We start from the raw sequence: 22,058 nt of genomic DNA, 5'->3' as shown, positions 1-22,058 counted from the left end.
GACCACGCTTTAAAATAAACATGTCTCCATCCTTTTCTGCAGGCACCATCTCTATGGCTGAGATGACAGTTTACTCACAGTCCTACCTGAGACTGTTAATAAGGGTGCCAAGAATGGTGTGGACACCTGTTCACGGGAATTGAATTGAGGTCAGCAATACTTTCCACATAATTCATGAACATACATAAAAGGGCAATTACTTTGAGTCAACACTAACAAAGCCTTTTAATATAAATTGTGCTCTTTTACAGTATGGTTAGCAAACATACCACAGGATGTCTGTGTTGGAAATGTGCTCCAACCAGACTAGGCAAACTCCAAGACTGCTTACTGTATAAAGAATTTCTTTCCCATGCTCATTTGTGTTTACAGACAAATTTCAGTCCCTTTCAGACCCTGTTAATTAATCTTTCTCTCGGTCCCAAAACAACCTTCCTGTGTCACAAACAAGTTAAAGGCAGTAAAAGTTGGTTCATAATTGCTCAGGTTTTGCACCATGATCTCTAACAGCAGCACCAAAACATAAAAGAATAGCTTTGGGTCTATAAAACATCAAAGCGACCACAAATATTCACTGAATCACTTCTGAGATCAATGATCAGCTTTCAGGCAGTGATAACTACCTCTTTGATCATATGCAAAAGACAATTAAGATGAACTTATAAAGAAGTTGTCAACACAACAGGACTCCAAATATTTTTGTGTAAGTGAAAAAGCACTCTGCTACCTCCCCGCAGCTTTAGAATGTCAGTTATTTTACATTGGTTACATAGGGCCTTTTAAACTATTTTGCTTCTGTTTGAGACTAGAAGGTTTTTAAAGGTTTTGATTCCTTCTTAAGCAGTTGGACAGGAGATGGTGAAGATCTGCTGGAAAACATCTTCTTGTATTGAAACCATCCCATGACATAACTCTGATTCTCTAGTTTCCTGTTGGCGGAACGTTTTCATGCAGATATTGCAAAGCCAAGTCTGTCCATTTCATTTCTTGTTCTTTTACTGACTCTGTTGTGCCGCCATTATCTTGTTCTGGTTCAGGAAGCTCATTCTGAGAACACAAAATGGTACAATGCATTCTATACTTACAAAGCACCATAACAGGAGCAGGTTAGTATCACTTCATACTGATAAATACACAGATCCACAACTAAGACTGGATGGAGCATCAGAAGGACATGTACTGTACATACTGCTCCCCTTAAAAATATCAACAAGCCCAAATATGGGCATTCCATTTTCCACAAGAATTCTGTGCTTAGTTTTAGAAGTGAATTAGTTTCCTATCTTGGCGGCTGGTGGACCCAAGTAGTACACACGCAGCAAAATAAATGATTGTAATGTCTGGTAAATATCAGATACATAAATATCAGTGCAAATATTCTATTGCTTGTTTGCAATCTTTCTCCAGCAATGAAGTCCAAATATATAGGTATTCCATTTCAGAATTTTAAATAAGACATTTTATCAAATTATCTCTTTACTGTCCTACAGAAGGTAACAAAATAGCAAAATAAGCACTCGGTCTCGAAGTTGAGGTCAGTGACCTAAAGGAGGTGAGGCAGTGTTAGTGCCAGATAGAAAACTGGAAAGCACTTATAAAGTTTGCTTTAGTTACAGAAAACTGATGAACAGACAAGCTGTCAGGACGAGCAATGGTTTACTGTTTTGTTTTTCTTTTAAACTTTATTCTCTAAGTCAGGGGTAGGCAACCTATGGCATGCGTGCCAAGGCAGCATGCAAGCTGATTTTCAGTGGCACTCACACTGCCGGGTCCTGGTCACCGGTCCAGGGGGCTCTGCATTTTAATTTAATTTTAAATGAAGCTTCTTAAACATTTTAAAAACCTTATTTACTTTGCATACAACAATAGTTTATTTATATATTATAGACTTATAAGAAGTCCTTAAATTAGAGTGAATAAATGAAGACTCGGCACACCACTTCTGGAAGGTTGCTGACCCCTGCTCTAAGTGTTGTTATAACTATGCAATTGCTAGAGAATGTGTTATTCTCACTCCTGGGTCTTGGGACTCCTAGCATGAGACAAACAGAACTCCTCAAACTCTAGGATTTTGTTCACTGGTCCTGATCCAAAGCCTGTTGAAGTCACTGGGAGTCTTTTAATTCTTTTCAATGGGCTTTGGATCAGACACTAAAGGCAGAAGTAGTGGGTCAGGACTCAAGTTCAAAGTGGGTCAGGACTCAAGTGGGGTCACGTACTGCCCATGACTCTAAACGACACCAACTTTCAAGTCAGCTCCTGCTTGACTTTGTTGAATGAAGGAATACCCCACAGCAGCCATGCTAGTTTTATAGCCTGCTAACATCCAATCTCTGACAATGGCTCAGTCCTCCTGAGGCCTCAGAGGGCCTTCAGGTCCACACCCAGGCCCCTCTCTACTGTTAAGTAAGAGTGCCCACAGGACCAGGACACCTCAGAAGTATGCTGCAAGTAACTCTTCCTCCTCTGCAGATACTGTCTGTATGCACAATTCTCAATCTCTGAAAGTACATAGTCACTTTTGGGGGGTCTTTTTGCGGGGAGGGAAGATATTCTATGAACTATCTACTGAACCGACAATAAGACAAACACCAGCACCAAAGCTGTTTCTCTATTTAGCCAGTTTAATGAGGCACATCCCAGTAAACTCTAACAGCTTGGAGAGTCTGGGCTTCCATGTCTCAAAAACATAATCACAGATCAGCAAGATGGAGGTAGGATTCTTTCCTAAAGCCTGAATACAAACAGCAGAACTAAGTGAAGATAGTGAGTTGCTATGCATATGTCTGCAACAGACACTGACTGTCCTAAGGCAGGTGGCATAGGCTGCCTCACCTGTGACCCAGCTGACCCTGAGATGGGCCTTTAGGCTTCAAGCTTCAAAGTAACATAAAATGTAACCAGACAGCTATCCCAGCATGGTCCTTTAGTGACAATACCCTCTGGAGCAGTGATGTCAAATAAATCCAGAAAGTCAGGTGGACTGACACAGAAAGTAATTCCCTTCAAGTAACCTCAAGAACTTTGCATACTGAAAGAATGAAGAGAGGCCTTGCAGGTTTTGGGTACATGGATGTGGGAGGGAAGAAGTCTAGCATGAGAGGCCTACAATTTGGGAGCCCATCACTGCCCTAAGACAGAATCTTGGCAAAAGGTAAGAGTAGGTACAAAAGCCTGAAGTACACTTACTCAGCGAGCTAAAATCACTGCTGGATGGAAGTGTCTCAACATAAAAGGCAACCTCGAGCCCATCAAAATAGAGTGGCACAGGAAGGCCTTTAATGAGTTAATTAAGGACTACAATCTAAAGGCTTACTGGGTTTAAATGAGGGGTTTCCATGAATGACAAGGCTGTGTCTGTGCCTAAGGACAAGGGGCTGTGAACATCCTGATGTACCATTAAGTGGTCTGTGATAGACCAAAAATAGTTGCTGAATGAGCCTAGGAGGAGTTATCCCTTTTCCTCCCTTGGCTTGCAGTAGTGGAAGTGAAGGAGGGACCGGGAAGACTGTGAGTCCTCCCACCTCCCCTCCAGCCGGCTGCATAGCACTTGAAAGAGCTGAGGAAGAGGAGAGTCCTGGAACCCCGCCCCATAGACCGGTGATACCAGAAGTAGCTGGGGAAGATTGAGACCCCTTCACCCATCTCTGGACTAGTGGCAGTAGAAGCACAGGGGGTGGTGGTGGAGGTGGAAACTCTAAGAAAATGTGCCCTATGTAGCAGTACCTCTGTGAGCCGAGACCTGCCAACAATGGATGTATCCAAGCACACAGCTTAGAGGGTACCCCTGGTGTGGATACATTTTAATAGAGATCATATCACAGACACCTTCATGATTACATACCATCCTTGTACCAACTACAGCAATTGCTTTCATGCAAAAGTAATAGGAAAATATTTAACCTATTTTGTCTTATTTTAATGGCATTTTAGTAGCTGGAAATAAAGAGTAGCCAGCATCATGTGACTAGCCAGCTCTCGGCATACTGCTATCACCTGGCTGATCACCTGCCATGCCAAACTGAAGTGTATCAGGGAGAAAAAGCATCACTTATGTCTGCCCTGTACTCCGGGATAGCTCCTGGAGGCCAATACTATCGAATTGCACAGCGCTGTGTCTACGCTACCCCAAATTAGACCCAGGAAGGTCGATTTTAGCGCTACTCCCCTCGTCAGGGAGGAGTACAGCAGTTGATTTTTTAAGAGCCCTTTAGGTCGGGGGAATGGGGTTGGTTGTGTGGATGCATTCATTATAAAATTGACCCAACGTGGGTAAATTCGACCTAACCTCGTAGTGTAGAACAGGCCAGGCAATAAGGGGATAATGGGAAGAAGCATTCCACCATCCAAAGAAATAGATAACTGGTCAGGAGTAGGGGAAAGCATTTTCTCCTTCCAAAGAGAGGCAGTTGACTGCAGGGAGAGAAGCACTTGTTCTTCTAGCCACCGAAAGATATGAGACAGCAGGACGAAATCCCCCACAAAATAAATGGGAAGCTGGCCCCTGGGTTGTGGGAGCATCATTTATACAACTGGCAGAACTGTAAGACACATTTGCTATGCCATGCCTCTGTTAAGAGGTTAAAGAGGGTAGAAACATCCGGCTTATCAGCAGCCTATAGTATTCACCTACCAATGGTATTGCTACATCCTCATATGGTAATTTATCTTCTCTCCATGCATCATCAATCAAATCCAGGATTCTTCCATCCCTCTGAACCTCACTGTCCATCTTTGTGCAATTCACATACAGATAGATCTGTGATATAAAGCAGATGTTGTTTGTGATATCCAGACCCCCCAAAAGATTAAGCTTAACTCTATGCTTGCTCTGGCCTTGATCCCTTTATTAAATAGCTTAATATTTTTTTACAGTCAGTACGGCATGGCCAAGTTGGTTTTCATAGTTATTGTTTGTATTGCCCTGTGAGAAGCTTGAATACGACATTTCTTTCTCTACCAATTCAGTTTTTGTTCATGTGACAAACTTAGTTTCCTTCCCTATTCAAAAAGGGGTTTAAAATTGCACTATAACAATCTCATCCTTAAAGGGTCACTGTCAAACCTTATTGTAAACAAATTTTGTTTCCTGACAGAGTACCATCTAAAATTGTGTCTCCAATAGATTTAAAATTCCTTTATAAAAAAACAGTTAAGGATATTTCTGCTCGTGTTTTCATTTATCCAGCTTCAGGTATAGTGACCATCCCCCCAAAAATATTTAGAACCATCTTTAGGATGGCCTACTCCTCTCTGCACACAAATACCTGCCTACTGCTTGTTGCCTGTTTACTTTCGATCATGGATCTGCTGCCATAACTGGCAAACACCCTTTTGCAGAGTGTGGGGAGAGGTGTGCACCATGAAGACAATGAAAGTGATGCTTCACAAAATACTGTCAAAGGCAGTGGCACAAATGAAGGAGACTAATAAAATAGAGGAAAAAGGAGAATCTTCTCCAAGCCTCATCAACCATAGTAATCTCAGGGGTTGCGTGTGAGAAGTGCATTACTACTCTCTCCTTCAAATACTATCTCCAGACACCGCTGCTGCAATGCCTACAAGCAATCTGCCAGAGGATGATGGCTGGGTTGTGTGACAGCCAGGCATAGCCAACATTATTTATTTAAAACTAAAGCACAGATGGAACTAGGAGGTTTGTGCCAGAGCAGATGCACGTAGCTGCCCGGCTGCTGCTTTCCCACAGCTTACACATGAAACAGCCCTGTTCCTTGCAGCAGGTGTCAGGCGAGGCACGCGCCAGGGCAGGGCGGTGGCTAGAGGTCAGGCTGCCAGAGAGCGACCCCAGCCTGGGGCAGCGGTGGGTGGCGGCGCGCAGCCTGGACGCCCAGGGAATGGGCTTCACCCCCACAGCTCCCATGGAGACGCACTGACGGGGGGGAGGGGCAGCCTCTACACAGGATCCGCCCCCGCTCATCCTCTTTGCCCCCGTCCCGACTCAGGGAGGGGGCTCGAGCTTTCCGGGCAGCGGCCTCCGCGCGGTCAATGCGCATGCTCAACCGCCAAGCATAAGCAGTGGCAACACAGCCCCGCCCCCACCCCTGGTCCCGGGTTGTGTTAGAGGTCTCGGCTCCCCCGGGGCTGAGGGGCTGCGGCGGCAGCGGGGCCCAGCATTTTACCGCACCCTTCGGACCGCCAAGGAGCCTTTCCCCCCGACGTCCGGGCCTAGCCCCCGTACCTGACAGCCTGCGCGCGCGCCGTCTCCCGCCAGCAGTCCGAGGAGGAAACCACGTGACCGGCGGCGCTAGGCCACGGGAACCATAGAGAGCGGGAGGTGCGAGTCCGCCGAGGAGAGAGCGGCCGGCCCCAGAGGTAACGGTTCGGCCGGGCTGGGCTGGGCTGGGGGGAGCGTGACTGGCTCTGACTGCGAGTGTCTGACTGTCCCTGGGTGACCAGGTGGCTGTAGCCTGGTGTCCGGTCGTGGCTGTCCCTGTGGAGCTGGGTCTGGTTGTACCTGGCTGTGTGTGGTGAGGTAATTGTAGACTGGTGTCCAGCGGTGTCTGTCCATGTCTGACTGTATTCGGCTGTGACAGTCTGACTGCATGACCAGGTGGCTGTAGCTTTTCGTCCAGCTGTGACTGTCCCTGCGGGGCTGGGTCACACTGGGTGTGTGTCTCCAACTGTACCTGGCTGTGCGTGTCTCCGTGTGATAAGGTTCTGTAGCCTTGTCTCTGGCTGTGGCCGTCCCTGTGGGGCTCTGTGGGATGAGGTGATTGTAGCTGGGTGTCCAGCTGTGACTGTTCCCGCAGGGCTCTGTCCCCTGACCCTATTGGGGCTGAGTCTTCACTGCAGAACATCTGTGTTTGTACATCAAGAGCGTCAACGTGAGATCAAAGTAAGAATCTTCTCTCGCTGTGAGAGCCTAGTGGGGATGTGTCGTGGGTCTCTTCCCCCCTTGGGGGAGCCAGGCGAAGTACCGCTTACAGCATCTTTCTGAATTACAAGTTGGCTACCTCAGTGTGCAAATGTGCCACTTCTGCAATGGAGACAAAATGAGCGCCCCGGTGGCTGTGGCCCTGTCTTGGCTGGGACTCACTGGTGACTTTGGATTAGTTTCAGGAGTCGGTACCTGCCCCAACCACTCAGTTTCTGGATCTGGAATTGGAGCTGAGTTCTGAGCAGCAGCTGCTGGTGGGAGAGTTTGGGGGTAGGGATAGTAGATGGGGCACTCCCACCCTTGGTGCTGCTGCTGGTGCCCTGTCACTAGCCCTACTTCCTGCCTTGTGGTGGACTGTGATATTAGAGGAGAGCAATAAGCTGGGGAGACACTCGGACACATTCACTTATTCTACTGTCAGTCATAATGCATGTCTATGCTTCAGATGTAATTGCAGCACCCATGTAGGTGTACCCAATTTAGCTTTATTCTGGCTAGCATAGGTACCAATGGCAGTGAAGCCCCAGCTCTCAGAAACCTTTATGGGGATGGTTAGGCCTAGCAGTTGGAGCTGTGGTAGTCAGAGCCAGTATCAGAAGTCCAGAGCGGGCTTGGAACAAGGCTGGAGCAGGTTGAGACTTGGGGAGTCTGTTGCCACCATCAGGCAGGAGAAAGTTCTAAGCCCTGGAGTGACATTGGGATAACTGAGTTGATTTTCCTCCTGTGAGGTTATATACCTCCCTGAGAGCCACCAGACCAGTTCCTGGCTTCTGGATTAGCTGGAGCCTAGCGGAGGTGTGAGTCTTATCCTCACAGCAGCACACAGGCTATACGTGCTCTCACGGGATGCTGGGTAGCTAGTACATGCTTCCCCAGCATCACTGCTATTGGTACCCGTGTTATCTAGATCAAATTTAGCTTGGATATGTTTATGTGTGCTGCAATCACACCTCTGATTACAGTGGCCTTGTACCTGCAGTGACAGTCACAGATAGCCATGCACAGGTCTGTTGTTCCAAGCCTTCAAGTGGCAGATCCTTAGCAAGTAGAAATCTTTATGGTTTTCTGAGTGTTTCCGTGAATGATGGGGTGTGAGAGACTTGGTCTGTCAGTGCCACATTTTCCCTTTATCTCTGTCAGAATCCCACTGCTCCCCCAGTGAACAGTACTGTAGGGAAGGGGCACTTTTCAGAAGTGAAAACTAGTTGCTTCTAATAATTCTTATTCCATATTTTGTTATTACTATTTATATCAAACCCTGAGGAACCTGGGAGGTCCCTTAACAGAAACACCTTTTCAGTCCATCTTCCATCTAGTGTGGTCTCTGACAGTGCCTGATAACAGATGCTTCAGAGGCAGATGTAAAAATGCATTATGCACCAAGTTGTGTAACACTAACACTTAAACCATTTTCAGCTCTGGTTCATGGAGACTCAATGTAGGCAATGGTTCAGAATAACAGTTCAATATCCCAGTGGTAGACTGGCCTTTTAAAGACTTATTTCTGTCCTTGGGTTTTACCTAAAAGTTGAGATTGATTTTGTTAATTTGTTTACTAGAGGCCGAGGATTCTCAGTGGAGCAGCTGTCTGTTCCTCCATGCTTGCCCCAGTTGGCTGAATTTCAGGGCACATTGCAGAACCTGCTTTAATAAATACCATTTTAAGGTCTGATGTCTTACAACTCAGGAGGCTAAAAATGAAGACTATTTTATGCCATTGGCAAGCTGTGAGAAAAAAACCCATCCCTTCAGTGGTAAAAATCTTTCATTTCTAGTCCATTCAAGTCAGGAGATGTCCAGGTTGAATCCCCACTCTGTCACTCCGTGTGCAGAAAGTGGGGACTCGCAAGGATTCTAAAAATTAATACTTGCAACTCCAGGCTTGTATTAAACTCCCAAGGTTACAGCTTCTCTCTGACCTTGGCTTGGTAAATGCTGCCCCACCCAAATGCAAAAAAAACCCTTGGACGCAGGAAGGAACACTTGGGAATTGCTCCCTGTGGGGTACCCTCAAGCCCTTTCACCTGCCTCCCCCCCCACCCCCCGGGAAGAGCTGAGAAAGAAAAAAAAGGAAATGAGCTGTGGCCACCAATTAATCAAACAGCATATGCACAAATCTATTAGGACACAAAAATCCAAATCATTCTTAAAAAAGGTAAATTTTATTAAAACAAAAAGAAAGAAAATACATCTGGAACTTAGGCTTTTGCTAGATCTTAAAAGAGCAATTTCCAAAAATGAAGCACCCAAAATAGCTTCTTGGGATTCAGCTTAAAGGTTACTAGCAAACAAAAGCATCTGGGGTTAGCACAGAGGAGATCCACAAGCCAAAATAAAGAATAAACCTGATCTCATTTATCTGAACGTTTCCTATCCAAATGATTCCTTCTAGGTATGGAAGATAATTTTTCATACTTGGTTCAAACTTTACACAGCATTCCTGCTTATAGCATTGCTGCTCTATCCCTGCAGCCCAGAGAACACCGGACAAAGGTAAAGTTTTTTTTCCCCAATTTTAAAAAGTTCTACCTTCCCATTTGCTGTTTTGGTCAGGTGCCCACTCCTTTTCTTTTATCTGTGGGCTTGTTAACCCTTTACAGATAAAGCAGGCAGAGAACAGACCAAGCGGGATTTTACGGCTAACTGGTTGGCTAGGTGTCCATCAAAGGACCCAATGTATCACAGGAGATATTACAATTTAAGATCACATCATTCTGAATATCATTTTGAGTTTTTCCTCAAATAGGCCACAATGCAACAAGGTACTCGAGCATAGGTCTAAATTTCACTTCAGTGGGACTATTTGCACTTACAGTTGGGCTTCTGCTTAAGCATTTTGCTGAATGTTAAGGTCTTAAAGTCTGAGGGTATTTTAGCAGCTGCCATCTTGCATTGTTAAAGCATTAATTTCTAGCATTATACCATCTGCAAGCTTGGAATTGCACTCTGTAGTGTTTGTAAGTTATCTGCTACTAGAACCATATCAAGTGTTAGAACAGAAAAAAAAAACAAGCAATGTGATATGGTGTAATTATAAGGTCCAGCATCTCGTTACCTCTCAAGGCTGAAAACACTTGTGGCAGGTCAATACAAATGCTTTCAGCATCAATAAACTTTTCTAAGCACAAATCCAGGACCACTGCTGAGAGGGGGTGGGAAGATGCTTGAAGGTTCTTTTCCATCTGTCATTGAAACACACTAATTTTGTTATTATGGGCTCCTTAATTATGGAGTTGGAATTTTGTTTTGTTTTCAAGAAATATGTATTTTCCATTTATTTTTAAGATAAAACTAATGGACTTTGCAAGCTGTTGCGATTGGAGGGGAGGCCACCCCACGTTTTCTTGAACCAATAGCAACCTTGATGGCTACCTGTTGTTAGTTTATAAGTCCGGGCCTCATCTGTGATGGTAGAATCTAAGAATTATTTTGGGGCAGTTCTCTGGTCTGTGTTATCCAGGAGGTGAGAGTATATGATCACAATGGTCCATTGTGACCTTGGAATCTATGAATCCACAGCTTGCTGTGGAATTGTTCTCCAGAATCTAAGGTGTCACTTAAAAAAAAAAAAAAAAAAAAAAGTTTTGAGTCTATATGCTTGGAAGTCTGGCATTGTGACAAGCAGTGTGTCAGGGTTTGTATGGGAGCGTAAAGTAATAGGATGAACATGGATTAGGGTTAAAGTGTAAGGTGATAGGATGGACATGGATTGGGGATGTGGGGGAGGAATAGCAATGAGAAGTGAGTGTGTGGAGTTGGGGTAGGCTATACCAGAAGTTTGCATGGGTGTGTGTTAAAGAAGCTGGAGGAGCAGTGACTTGAGGCTTTGATGTGGGGAGGAAACATGTACAAGCTGATGCACTATGCTTGTACATTGGTTTCCCTCTCCACTTCAAAGCCTCAAGAGGATGAGGTAGGGAGCTGTCTGTGGGAGCCCTCATGGAGCTGGATGAGAAGGGATTGCTTGCAGTCTGGTGGCTTGAGAAGGCAACTGTCCTTACATATATAACAAAAACAGGAGATACTTTTTAAAAAGCACAGTTTACTTACATTTGCAATACATAATATTAATACACGGCAGAAGGTCTCAGTGCTGGTAGTGTCACATTTCCTGTAAGGATCAGAAATACAAGAGCTAGATTTCCAATGAAATGCATGAGCACAGCTATGCCATCTTGCTGGGGCACAGAAACCAGCACATAAGGCACTGTCGAGCATGTTGCCTCTTTTATTCATGACAACTAGCAAAGAAACCTCAACCTCAGAATTGGCAAAAGCCTGATTCTAACTGCAGACAGATGATAAAGGCAAGCAAACAAATAGTTCTGAAGCTGACAATGACCTTTCAAGGAAATAATAAGCATAGTACTCTCTTCATCAGGCTGTGGAAACAATGAAGTAGGTCCGTAGGCAGTCTAGAATTAAGATTTGTTGGGAAGAGTATGTGGTTCTCAAAAGCTTGCTTACTTTGATCCCTTCCTTGCTGACCTTCAGGACCCTATGATGAATTCTGTTGATGTACCAGTACTTCAAAAGAGATATAAAAAATTTATTAAAGCTAATGTTAAAATTATATAACACATAGGTTAAGAAAAGAGTGGCACTTGACTTAGCACAGGTCTGGGTAATATCTATGAATTAGTCCAAAGTTTACACTTACAAAGTTTTAATTTATCTTCACAATGGAATAAAAACTGTTGTGGCTAATCACTGTCTATGCCATTTTCTTCTATATGCGTGCATTCAGAGCTGAAGAGCTAGAGTCGTCATCGCTACTATCATCAACCTCATTCAGTTTTAGATTGAAAGCCTCGAGCAACCCTATCCTGAGGCAAATGGAGCCATCAAAAGACTTCCACCAGTGCCTCTCCCAGCATTCAGTAGGTGAGCTCTCTGCTGCTCATCTACTGATATGGTGTGAAAGGGGACCTTGCACTTCTCCAGCAGAGCTCCCAACAAGAGTTGTTGCCAGAGTACTGGTCACATCAGAGCCCAAGCTGGGGTTCACTCCATACTGACACAGTTGCCAATGTTTGAGGAAGAATGTGAAGGGAAAGTCAGGAAATAAAATCTTCCAGAGGAAGAGATGGGCATTGGATCCATTGTTAGTTTCAGTAGGAATATCTTAGTTATTGGGGATTCAAAACTGGTGCCTCTGCATTATCTTTACTGAATGCCAGACTGACATTGCAAAAATACCTAGAGACTCGCGAGACTAGAGACTGCAAGTTTTCCGGTATTTAGAGAAGGTACCAATGGAGGGCCTGTGACCTTCCTCCCCAATGGATCAAACTGTGGTTATTTTCTTGGCAGGGGAGAAAGGGGGCAGCAGCCTGTTCCTCACCCACAGACATACTCACTCCCTCTTTCTAGAGGCAGGTGGTCTATACTGGCACCTGTAGCGAAGGCCAGTAGGCACATTTCCTGGCAACTGGGGCATATCTCCTTCCTCTTTCTCCTCTAGGGAGAAACCTTGTTTCTTTCCATATCTGCCCTTTGATGTTTTTCCTGTCCCATTTTTTTCCTTCCACCACCAGTTGATTGGAGCCCTTGTTCCTCAGAGTGGTGGGCCATCCCTTTTCACTGCAGCTTAATGAGTGGGGATGGAGTTGATGCTGCCATTGTATTGGTCAGGGTGGGAGGCTGGTGAATGATTGCTCCTGACTGCTTTCCCTATCTTGCTGTCTGCTTTTCACCTGAAGTTAGCAGGGGGCATAGGCGTGCGCAGCACATTTAATTAAGGTGTGCACCCAAGGAATTTTATTTATTTATTTATTTTTAAAGGCGAACATTTAGCACACAATTTTCCACACTGAAAAAAACCCAGTAACCTAGTTAATAAAAATGAATAAGAACAATAAAATCAACACATAGAATTAATGAAAAATGTGTGTATACTGTATATGAGATTATTATATGAGAAATGAAAGTGATCTTGTTTTGGGATTTTACAAGGCACCTATATCATTTAAACACATTTGGTACCCTGAGTAATGATAACACTTCTTGCAAATCACATAAATAGGGATCTCATCTCTTCCTTCACCCCATTGCAAAGGTGCAGCTGTTATTGCTGGCTGCCCTAGGGCTGCCCTATGGGCAAAACGTATGGAAAGAAGAGGATCAATTTATACCGAGGGCTGAAGCGGGACTCCCATAGTGCATTAATTAACACTTAATAAATACATCAAAATTAAATACATTAGAGATAAGAACCTGTAATGACAACTTTACTTCATGAGAAGCTCCAGAGAAAGAAGACCCAGAGGGAGTAATGGTAGGGGGAATCCCAAGGAGACCAAAGCGGCTGGTAGAGGAAGCAGACAGAGAACAAGGTTAGAGGCAGAGTGGCTGCAGGGTTGGCCCAGTTTTCTTCATCTCCCCTGTGGGTGCAGACACTGATCTCTATCACTGTAAGAGGGAACAATAGAATGGAATGCCCAGAAGAATGAATGACTTGAGGACAATTTCCTGAGGGACCCATACCCTTGCAGAGCTTTTCTAGCTCTGACATTTACATTTTTACATGGTTTGGCCACAGAAATAAAAATCTGCACATCTTCCATGTGTTTTTGGAGCAACGGAAAAAAAGTTACAATTCAAGTGACGTTTAAAATTCCCTATGAAACTGAGTTAACAAAATAAATGAGCTTATGAACAACCAGAAAATATACTTCTCAAGTGAAAAAGTATAACTGGACTTCTTTGCAAAGAAACTGTAAGTTTTCTTACAAGAAAAGCCACAAACTGTCTGGAAAGGAAGAGTAGATTAAATTACTTGCCTCAGTGAAATTAAATATCCAGAGAATTGCTGTGCCTGTGATGATGATGACCGGGGTTTGCTCATCTGTGGCTCCCCCTCCCCGTGCTCTGGAGCCACAGCTGGGCAGGTCTGCATCTGCAAGCAGGTCCCCTGCCTCAGGTGCAGCTCCTGTTGGCCTTGGTGGTCAACAGTCTGGGAGCCTCTTGGCCAATGATCTGGGGGTTGGAGGGGGAAGGCAAAGGGGAAGATTGTAGGGAGCAGGGGGAGGGGAGCTGTCCCTGGAGGCACAAAGTGGGGGGCTTTCTGGAGAGGGGTGATGGAGGCACAGGGCTGGTGGGGATCTTCCAGGGAGGCAGAGGGTTGTGTGGGTCTCTTTGGGGTGGGGAGGAGTGATGGACAGAGCCAGCTGCAGCCCGGGTCTGGTCTGCGTGGGAAGGGACTATTGCTATAAGCCCCCCCCAGCCCCCCAGGAAGCCCCCTCTGGACTGTGTATTTTATACCAGCCCCAGGATGCCCATCACTGCTTCTTCCTCCTGTCCCCGGCTCCATCTGTTTGTCTGCCCCCACAATGCCCCCCCCCCCCCGCCATCTGTGTCTGACAGTGACAGATTCCTGCTGCTCTCTCTGCCTGCAGCTTCCTCCCCCTCCCTGCTGGGGAGGCGCGGTCAGGCAGCTTTGGCACCGCCACCCCCCCATAACTCCCATTGGCCAGGTTCCTGGCCAATGAGCTGGGAACCGGGTCCGCTCTGGGGTGGGGGACAGAGGCAGCCTGTGGAACTGCCCTGCTTCAGCCGTGACTCTCCCCAGCACGCAGGGACGCCGGGGAGGGGGGAGCTGCCCCTGAGGTGAGAGCGCCCCACCTCATGTTGTCGAACTGTGGAGCATGATCACCACAGCCCATCTTGCCAGCTATGTATCCAACCCCTCCTGCTCCCTGTCCCTTGACTGCCCCCGCCCTTATCCTGTTAAGCTGATAAGCGCCCCTTATCCTAACCATGAGGCTCGTAGCAGCATTTGGCTCAGCACGGAGCCAGACGTGCTGCCCTGCGGGAGCACGCAGCCCAGCCCCCCCAGAGCTCTGCCCAGCACATCCGGTGCGCACGCCTATAGCAGGGGGGTGGACAGTCAGCTGTCTGTCTCCTACAAGATCAGCACTGCAGGCTTTAATGTTGAGAATCCAGTATTAAATAAACAAACTTCATGCAGCAGCAATGAACAATCCTGGGGCATTGGCCAAAACTCTACATCTAGGATTGTTCCATCCAAATCAGGGCTCCTGGCGGGTATGTGAAGCTACCTTGTGTGATATAATCTATTCTAGGGAGCTAAGTGGAAGCAGAGGAGGATGTTTTCCAGTTTCCTATGACAGTAAAACCTCTTAGTTAATTCTGCACACAACACTCATTCTTCAAACTCTCCTGACAGGAGCTACTGTGTGAGAACTCAGATTGTTCTCAAGGTTCAGCATCTAAATTTAAGTAAGTTATCTGTAATTGCAGTATTGCCAACCCCAAATGTCCAAAAGTCACGAGGCAGGATCACCAAAATCATGAGATTTAACATCTTTAAAATAATGAGATTATCTAAAATAATAGATTTGGGGTTCTTTTTATTTGCTTTCTGCTTTTTGAGCCTTTAGGGTGCACTGGGGTCACATTTTGAAGCTCTCTCCACAGCCACAAGGGCTAGAAACTTACTTTTTCTTTAAGAATGAAGGCTGAAATCATAACATATCCACTTGACTCCAGGAGATGGGGCTTTAAGGAAAACTATAATTATCATGAGACTCCTGACAAAAATAATGAGAGTTGGCAACACTGCAAGTTGCTTCAGGAAAGTGTGAGCTGAGTCTTTTTGGTGGTACTGGTGGAAATGATGGCATGGTTGACCAAAGTAAGGTACTGCAAATGTAAATCAACAGTTCTTATTTTCATAGCTTAGAGACACCAGAAGAATGTTTTAAAAAATCATTGGTATAAGCAACATCAGTTTTTGTTTGTTTTATTTTGCACAATGTTAAGAGATTGACAAGTAGCAGTGCAGTCTGGAAGGGATATTAAGCCTAATGCTTGAGGGTTTAATCCAGTTTCTATTGGTGTATGTCTACACTATAGCTGCTACAGTGGCACAACTACCATGCTGCAGCTGTAGTGCAGTAGTGTAGACCTTCCTACATTGATGGAAGGGTTTTCCAACTCTCTGAGAGGCAGTAGCTAGGTTGACAGAAGACTCCTGTAACCCAGCTGCATCTACACAGAAAACTAGGTTGACCTAGCAACAGTGCTCAGGATGCAAAATTTTTCACAGCTCTGAGTGATTCAGCTAGGTCTAGGTCAGGGGTCTCAAACATGCGGCTCACAGAGTTATTTCCTGTGGCCCGCCGTAGGCACTGACTCCGTGGGTGCTCCAGGGCTGGAGCACCCACAGGGAAAAATTAGTGGGTGCTCTGCACCCACCGGCAGCCAAGCTCATCTCCTCCTCCTCCCCCTATGAGCGCACTGCATCCCCAATCCTCCGCCTACCTCCCAGTGCTTCCCACTGCCAAACGTTTGTTTGCACGCTCGGTGGGGAGGCGTGGGGGAGAGGAGCAGGAACGTGGTGTGCTCAGAGGAGGAGGCGGGGCCAGGGCAGGGATTTGGGGAAGGGGTTGGAATAGGGGTGAGGAGGGGGTGTATTTTGTCGTTTGAGTGAGGTGGTTTGGCATTCTGCTTTGGCTGCTGTTTGCCGAAGGTGGAAGGTTTGCAGTGCTGCTGGATGGGCGATTTGGATGGGAAGTTCTCTTTAGGGTGGGGGTTGCATGGTTTTGTTTACTTGAATCAGGTCAATGTGCCTCTATCCCCCACACTCTCAGGACAGCGCCTCCTGTTACAAGGCATGTGCTCACAACCTGCACATAGAATCATAGAATATCAGGGTTGGAAGGGACCCCAGAAGGTCATCTAGTCCAACCCCCTGCTCAAAGCAGGACCAATTCCCAGTTAAATCATCCCAGCCAGGGCTTTGTCAAGCCTGACCTTAAAAACCTCTAAGGAAGGAGATTCTACCACCTCCCTAGGTAACACATTCCAGTGTTTCACCACCCTCTTAGTGAAAAAGTTTTTCCTAATATCCAATCTAAACCTCCCCCACATGCTCCCTGCCTACAAACTGCAGCTGGCTGCTGCCTGCCCCTTCAACATTTTCATTCTTTTGTGTACATCAGTGGATCTCAAACTTTTTTTACTGGTGACCCCTTTCACATCGCAAGCCTCTGAGTGTGACCCCCCCCCCCCAATAAATTAAACACATTGTTTAATATATTTAACACCATTATAAATGTTGGAGGCAAGTGAGGTTTGGGGTGGAGGTTGACAGATTGCGACCCCCGCCCCCATGTAATGACCTCGTGACCCGATCCCCAGGTTGAGAACCCCTGGTGTACATGAACTTGGAGGTTCTTCCCCCACATGAACAGTTACAACAGAACATCACCTTGTGGAACCTAGTGTACTCTTTGCCTTTAGCCCCAGCCCACATGTTCAGAGCTTAGGGACATGCTGCCATACCTCTGGCCCCAAAGCTCTAGACTACCTTTAAATCAACAGACAGGAGTCACAAGAGACTTGACCACCAGAGCCTTAGCTGAGACCAGCAAACTCATATCATGTAACATCAGTTTGGCTTTAAATCCTAGACTCAGGAGATGAGAACCAAGTGTCTTGCCGAGGCTCTCTATTTTCCCTTTCAAATCAAATCCCTCTTGGTGCCTCCAAAGTAGCTGACGGGGCAGGTGAGCCATGATATGTTCAGCAGGATTCCACAGGTCTCACTTAGCTGTAATTGTTCATTTTTTTTTTTTCCTATTTGACTGTGCTTTTGTATTGTATGAAAAAGGTTTCCGTGATGCGGCCCTTAGCCAATATACTAGTTTTCATGTGGCCCTCGTGGTAATTTGAGTTTGGGACCCCTGGTTTATGTGTAGACCAGGTGTCAGACAGCAGGGTAAGACCTAATGTGGGGACAGGTTATCCCACATCTGCCTACTGTGGGGTTCTTATACCCTTCATCTGAAGTAGCTGGTGTTGGCCACTGTCAGAGACTGGACAGTAGACCGAATGGACCTTGGTGCTGATCCAGTCAGGTAATTCTTATGTCTCATCACTTCTCTGCCCTAGAGAGGGAAAATCCCTCAAAGTCCAGTATATCCTTACCAGTTGGATTAACCAGACCACTAATGTTCTCATTCTGAATATGTATTTCACCTCCACTGTTGAAGCATTGTATTCACTGGATCAGACTATTGTATCAACCAGCCAATGGTGAGGAGTGAGAAGTAATTCTGACTCTTATTGTAATGAGGTTTGTTTTGCTGCTTTATCTGGCCCACGTTTGGCTTGTAAGCTCATTGAAATGATAACTGTTCTCCCTGTTATTCCCATGCACACACTGTAAATTGTGTAATTCTTCACCTTCCCTGCCTCCTAGACTTCTATCATGTTCTCCAGTCAGCTGTGGAGGGACTACACTGGCTGATGAATTGCCATGGCATGATCTCTGCTTTGTTTGCTTTCCCAGCTGCCAAAGAGGACGTGACTTGGTGATGGAGGCTTTGCTGGAGAGAATGCAAAGACAAGGGCATGGAGGGTATGTATACCACCATTTACAATGCTCTCTCAAACTCATGCAGCTTCACTTTTATATCAGTTCAAATCCTACAGTCCTTTGGTTTGCTCCTTAGTCAGACAAAATCTCCTTTGCTTATTGTAACAGCTAGGAACTACAGATAGGGACCGGGACCCATTATGCTAGGACAGGGGCGGGCAAACTTTTTGGCCTGAGGGCCACATCGGGTTTCCAAAATTGTATGGCGGGCTGGTTAGGGGAGGCTGTGCCTCCCCAAACAGCCAGGCGTGGTCCAGCCCCTGATCCCTATCTGAAGGCCCCCACCCCCACCCCGGACTCCTACCCCATCCAACCGCCCCTGTCCCCTGACGGCACCCCCAGGACTCCTGCCCCATCCACTGCCCCCTGCCCCTGACTACCCCCCGCCACCCCATCCAATCCCCCCTCTCCTTCCTGACTGCCCCCCGGAACCCCTGCCCCCATTCAACCCCCCTGTTTCCCGCCCTCTGACCGCCCTGACCCCTGTCCACACCCCTGCCCACCCCTTTGAACTCCCATGCCCTCTATTCACACCCCCCTGACTGGAGCACCGGTGGCTGGCAGTGCTACAGCCGCACTGCCACGCAGCACAGAGCACCGTGTCAGGCCAGACTTTGCAGCTGTGCTTCCCCAGGAACTTGCAGCCCTGCCGCCCAGAGCATTGCGCCGGCAGCACAGTGAGCTGAGGCTGCGGGGGAGAGGCCGGGGGCTAACCACCCGGGCCAAGAGCTAAGGGGCCAGGCAGGAGTTTGCCCACCTCTGTGCTCGGAGCTGTAAAGGGTGTTATGTTTGAGTAAGGTCTTCAGGATTTGGCCAGTAGGGCCTGATCGTATATCATTAACTTCAACTGGAGCAGGATCAAGGCCATAGTGAATTGCTTTTCCAAATAGTTCCTGGCTACAAGCCTTTGTTGTCTTAATAGCTGGCATTTCTGTACTATTATCCTTTTGCAAAATCTCTGTTCTATTTTTCAGCCTTCTTACAAGTTATTCTACTGCTAAGTGCAGTTATGGTCATAAAAGTGAATACGCAAAAATGGCACCACCTTACTCTGTGGATCTATTCCAGTCTGCTTACTTTACTGTCAGAAATACGGCTAGCACTGCATGTGGCTATAGGAGAGCGAGCCACATTCTCTCTTGGCTCCCACAACATCAACAGATCTTAACTAAGTTCCAGTTGCAGAATCCTACTGCAGCCAGGATAAAAACATCATGACTCATAGAATTTAAGGTCAGAAGGGACCGTTATGATCATCTGGTCTGACCTCCGGCACGTTGACCCCCTGCAGAACCTTGCCCGCTTCAGATCCTGGGTTGAGTCAGCAGCGCTGGCAGTTGAACGAGCATCTTTTTTTCTTGTCAGTTGAGCAAATGGGACATGAAAGTAATTGTTCCCCTTGCCTCAACGGCGTGTGCCACTTTTATATTCCTTTTGCCAGATTGTGCCCCAACTCCAAAGGTGGCAAAGACTATCTCTTTGCCAAGTAATGGTTTCAGAACTTGGATATGAATTGTACAGCTACTCTCACTGAGTGGGAAATGTTCTTAAGGACCATAATTACTGCTTAATGTTTGGTCAACTCACAGGACAGGGTGAACTTCAAACTGAACTGTGAGGTTGGCTCCTTTAAGAATGAGTAGCCTTCCCTCAGCTTCCCCCTGGTTTGAGCATTGGCCTGCTAAACCCAGGGTTGTGAGTTCAATCCTTGATGAGTTCGATCCTTGAGGGGGCCATTTAGGGATCCGGGCAAAAATTGGGGATTGGTTCTGCTTTGAGCAGGGGGTTGGACTAGATGACCTCCTTAGATCCCTTCCAACCCTGATATTCTATGATTCTATGATTCCCTATAGCAAAGCTGTCAAGTTCTGAAGTTTACGGATACTCCAGGGAGACAGAGGAATTTCAATCCCTTGACCTATTGATTTCCATTTCTTTTCAGTCCTTCCTATTTGACAAGCAAATTAAGGGGGTAAAGATCAGTATGGAGTTCACGTCTCTCTTGGGCTCCATCTTGCAAGATTTAATATTGTCCCAAGCTTAGCAGCTTGTAAGGTTTCAGAGAAATTAGTTGATTTGGGTTCAGTGATTACTGCCCCAAAGTTGAAATTTCAGCATGTCTAGGGAGCAAACTCTCGCCAGTAGACTGGAGATGTTTTATTCTTAATTATGGTGGCATTATCCACCCTGCTTCACTTAGGTGTTTGTCAGCATTTATGTGATAATCCTCTATTTTCAGGAGTTGATAAATTGGCTGTAAGATTTCTCTGATGATTGGAACTCTGTTCAAAAAAATTTCTGCTTGGGGACTGTGATAGTTTCAGGCTGTTTCCCGAGGATCCCGTGGGACCGTTGTACCCCTTAACTCTCCAGCCTGGACTGTCTCTCTCAATGCTATGCCAGTGACAAGCAGCTAGTTCCTACAGGTGCTATGGTTACTCAGCTGTCGGCATGTGGAGACTCACACCCAGCTAAATTGCATGAATGCTCTCCAAGCCACTCATGAATCACACAGAAAGGCACCAGCCAAGCACCCCAGCTCCCATCCTTGCACCCCAGAAATATACTGTCTTACAGTGCTCAAGACTCTCCTGGATGGTGCAAACTCATTAATTAGTTCGCCACTCCTGCAAAGGGTAGTAGATGTGCAACAGCCGTTGTTAACCTGAGCTGAGATGCCCCAAGCACTTCAACTGAAAACACATTGTTTTAGATAAAATATAAAGCAGATTTATTAACTACAGGAAGATAGATTGTAAGTGATTATAAGTAGCAGGCATAGAGACCAAAGCTGGTTACATAAGAAATAAAAATAAGTTAGCAGTCTAAATTCTACACACTGAGCAAGATTTGAATCAAGCAGTTTCTCACTCCACTAGATGTTCTAGGCAGTTTACAGCTCTTAATACATAGTGTGAATTCCCTTCCTAGCCTGGGACTAGTCTCCCCAGTTCAAAATCTTTGTCTTCTAGACAATCTTCCAAGTATTGAGATGGGGGAGGAGAGAGGCCAGGTGATGTCATTGTCCCTCCTTTTTATACTTTCTTCCAGCTGCTAGAAAGATCCTTGAAGTGACATGGGGGTTAGGCAGCCCTCGTTGCATAGGTGCCCTCTCTGAGAAGTCTTTTGCAGAGTAGATAGGTGTTGATGGGCCGTCAACACCTGTCTGGCTAGTGATAGCTGCTTCTTTGTTGCGAACGAAGGGCTGGCTGTGGGTGTCTTCCAACCTCACATGTTTCAGTAAAACACACATAGCATAACTTCAGATACAATGATAGTACATATGATTCAACAGAACATTAATGTTAAACAGATCAAGACTTCTTAAATGATACCTCACAAGGCACTTTCCACAAAACATATAATCATATACACTGGTGAATATGGGTGCTATTTTGAGATACAGTGTGTCATAGGAACAAAGTCGTGTTTTGTTTTTAAATTACAAAATATGAAAATCCCATTCAGTTAACTACACGTTAAGCAAGGAGTTACTGTACTAATCTCTGTGTTTTGACACTTGGGTAATGCAGTTATGTTCCTGAAAAATGCTACTTTAAGCAAAAAAATGTGAAGCGAATACAATTTCCCTATAAGAATTAATGTAAATGCGGGGGCTAGGTTCCAGGAAAATTTTTTCGCCAGACAAAAGACTGCGTGTGTGTGTGTGTATACACACACACAGTATAAGTTTTAAACAAACAATTTAATACTGTACACAGCAATGATGATTGTGAAGCTTTGTTGAGGTGTAGA

The 22,058-nt window shown here is 45.9% G+C and overlaps 2 protein-coding genes across 14 annotated transcripts in view; one reads left to right on the top strand and one right to left on the bottom strand.

Moving 5' to 3' along the window:
• Positions 1-206: 206 nt before the first annotated feature.
• ANAPC13 (anaphase promoting complex subunit 13) lies at positions 207-6,666 on the bottom strand. Of its 3 annotated transcripts, none has more exons than XM_073360364.2 (3): positions 6,476-6,666; positions 4,634-4,759; positions 207-1,047 (listed from the first exon to the last, which is right to left on the bottom strand). In XM_073360364.2, exons 1-3 carry the CDS (start codon positions 6,563-6,565, stop codon positions 922-924), a joined length of 342 nt encoding a protein of 113 aa, XP_073216465.2. In that variant the 5' UTR covers positions 6,566-6,666; the 3' UTR covers positions 207-921. The 3 variants fall into 3 exon arrangements, with proteins under 3 accessions (XP_073216465.2, XP_073216466.1, XP_073216468.1); XM_073360365.2 differs by lacking the exon at positions 6,476-6,666 and adding an exon at positions 6,200-6,401; XM_073360367.2 differs by lacking the exon at positions 6,476-6,666 and adding an exon at positions 6,146-6,248.
• CEP63 (centrosomal protein 63) overlaps positions 5,919-22,058 on the top strand; it is a 51,367-nt gene continuing 35,227 nt past the window's right edge. For 3 of the 11 annotated variants that reach the window (XM_073360355.2, XM_073360361.2, XM_073360362.2), the window contains exons 1-2: positions 5,919-6,333; positions 18,216-18,284. In XM_073360355.2, the coding sequence (XP_073216456.1) occupies positions 18,241-18,284 (44 nt within the window). In that variant the 5' untranslated portion in view covers positions 5,919-6,333; positions 18,216-18,240. The other 8 variants (XM_073360357.2, XM_073360359.2, XM_073360352.2 and 5 more) reach the window with 5 other exon arrangements.

This window comes from Lepidochelys kempii, chromosome 9 (assembly GCF_965140285.1).
Source record: "Lepidochelys kempii isolate rLepKem1 chromosome 9, rLepKem1.hap1, whole genome shotgun sequence".
In the NCBI taxonomy this organism is placed as follows: Eukaryota; Metazoa; Chordata; order Testudines; family Cheloniidae; genus Lepidochelys; species Lepidochelys kempii.
This window is presented reverse-complemented; position numbering and strand designations above follow the sequence as displayed.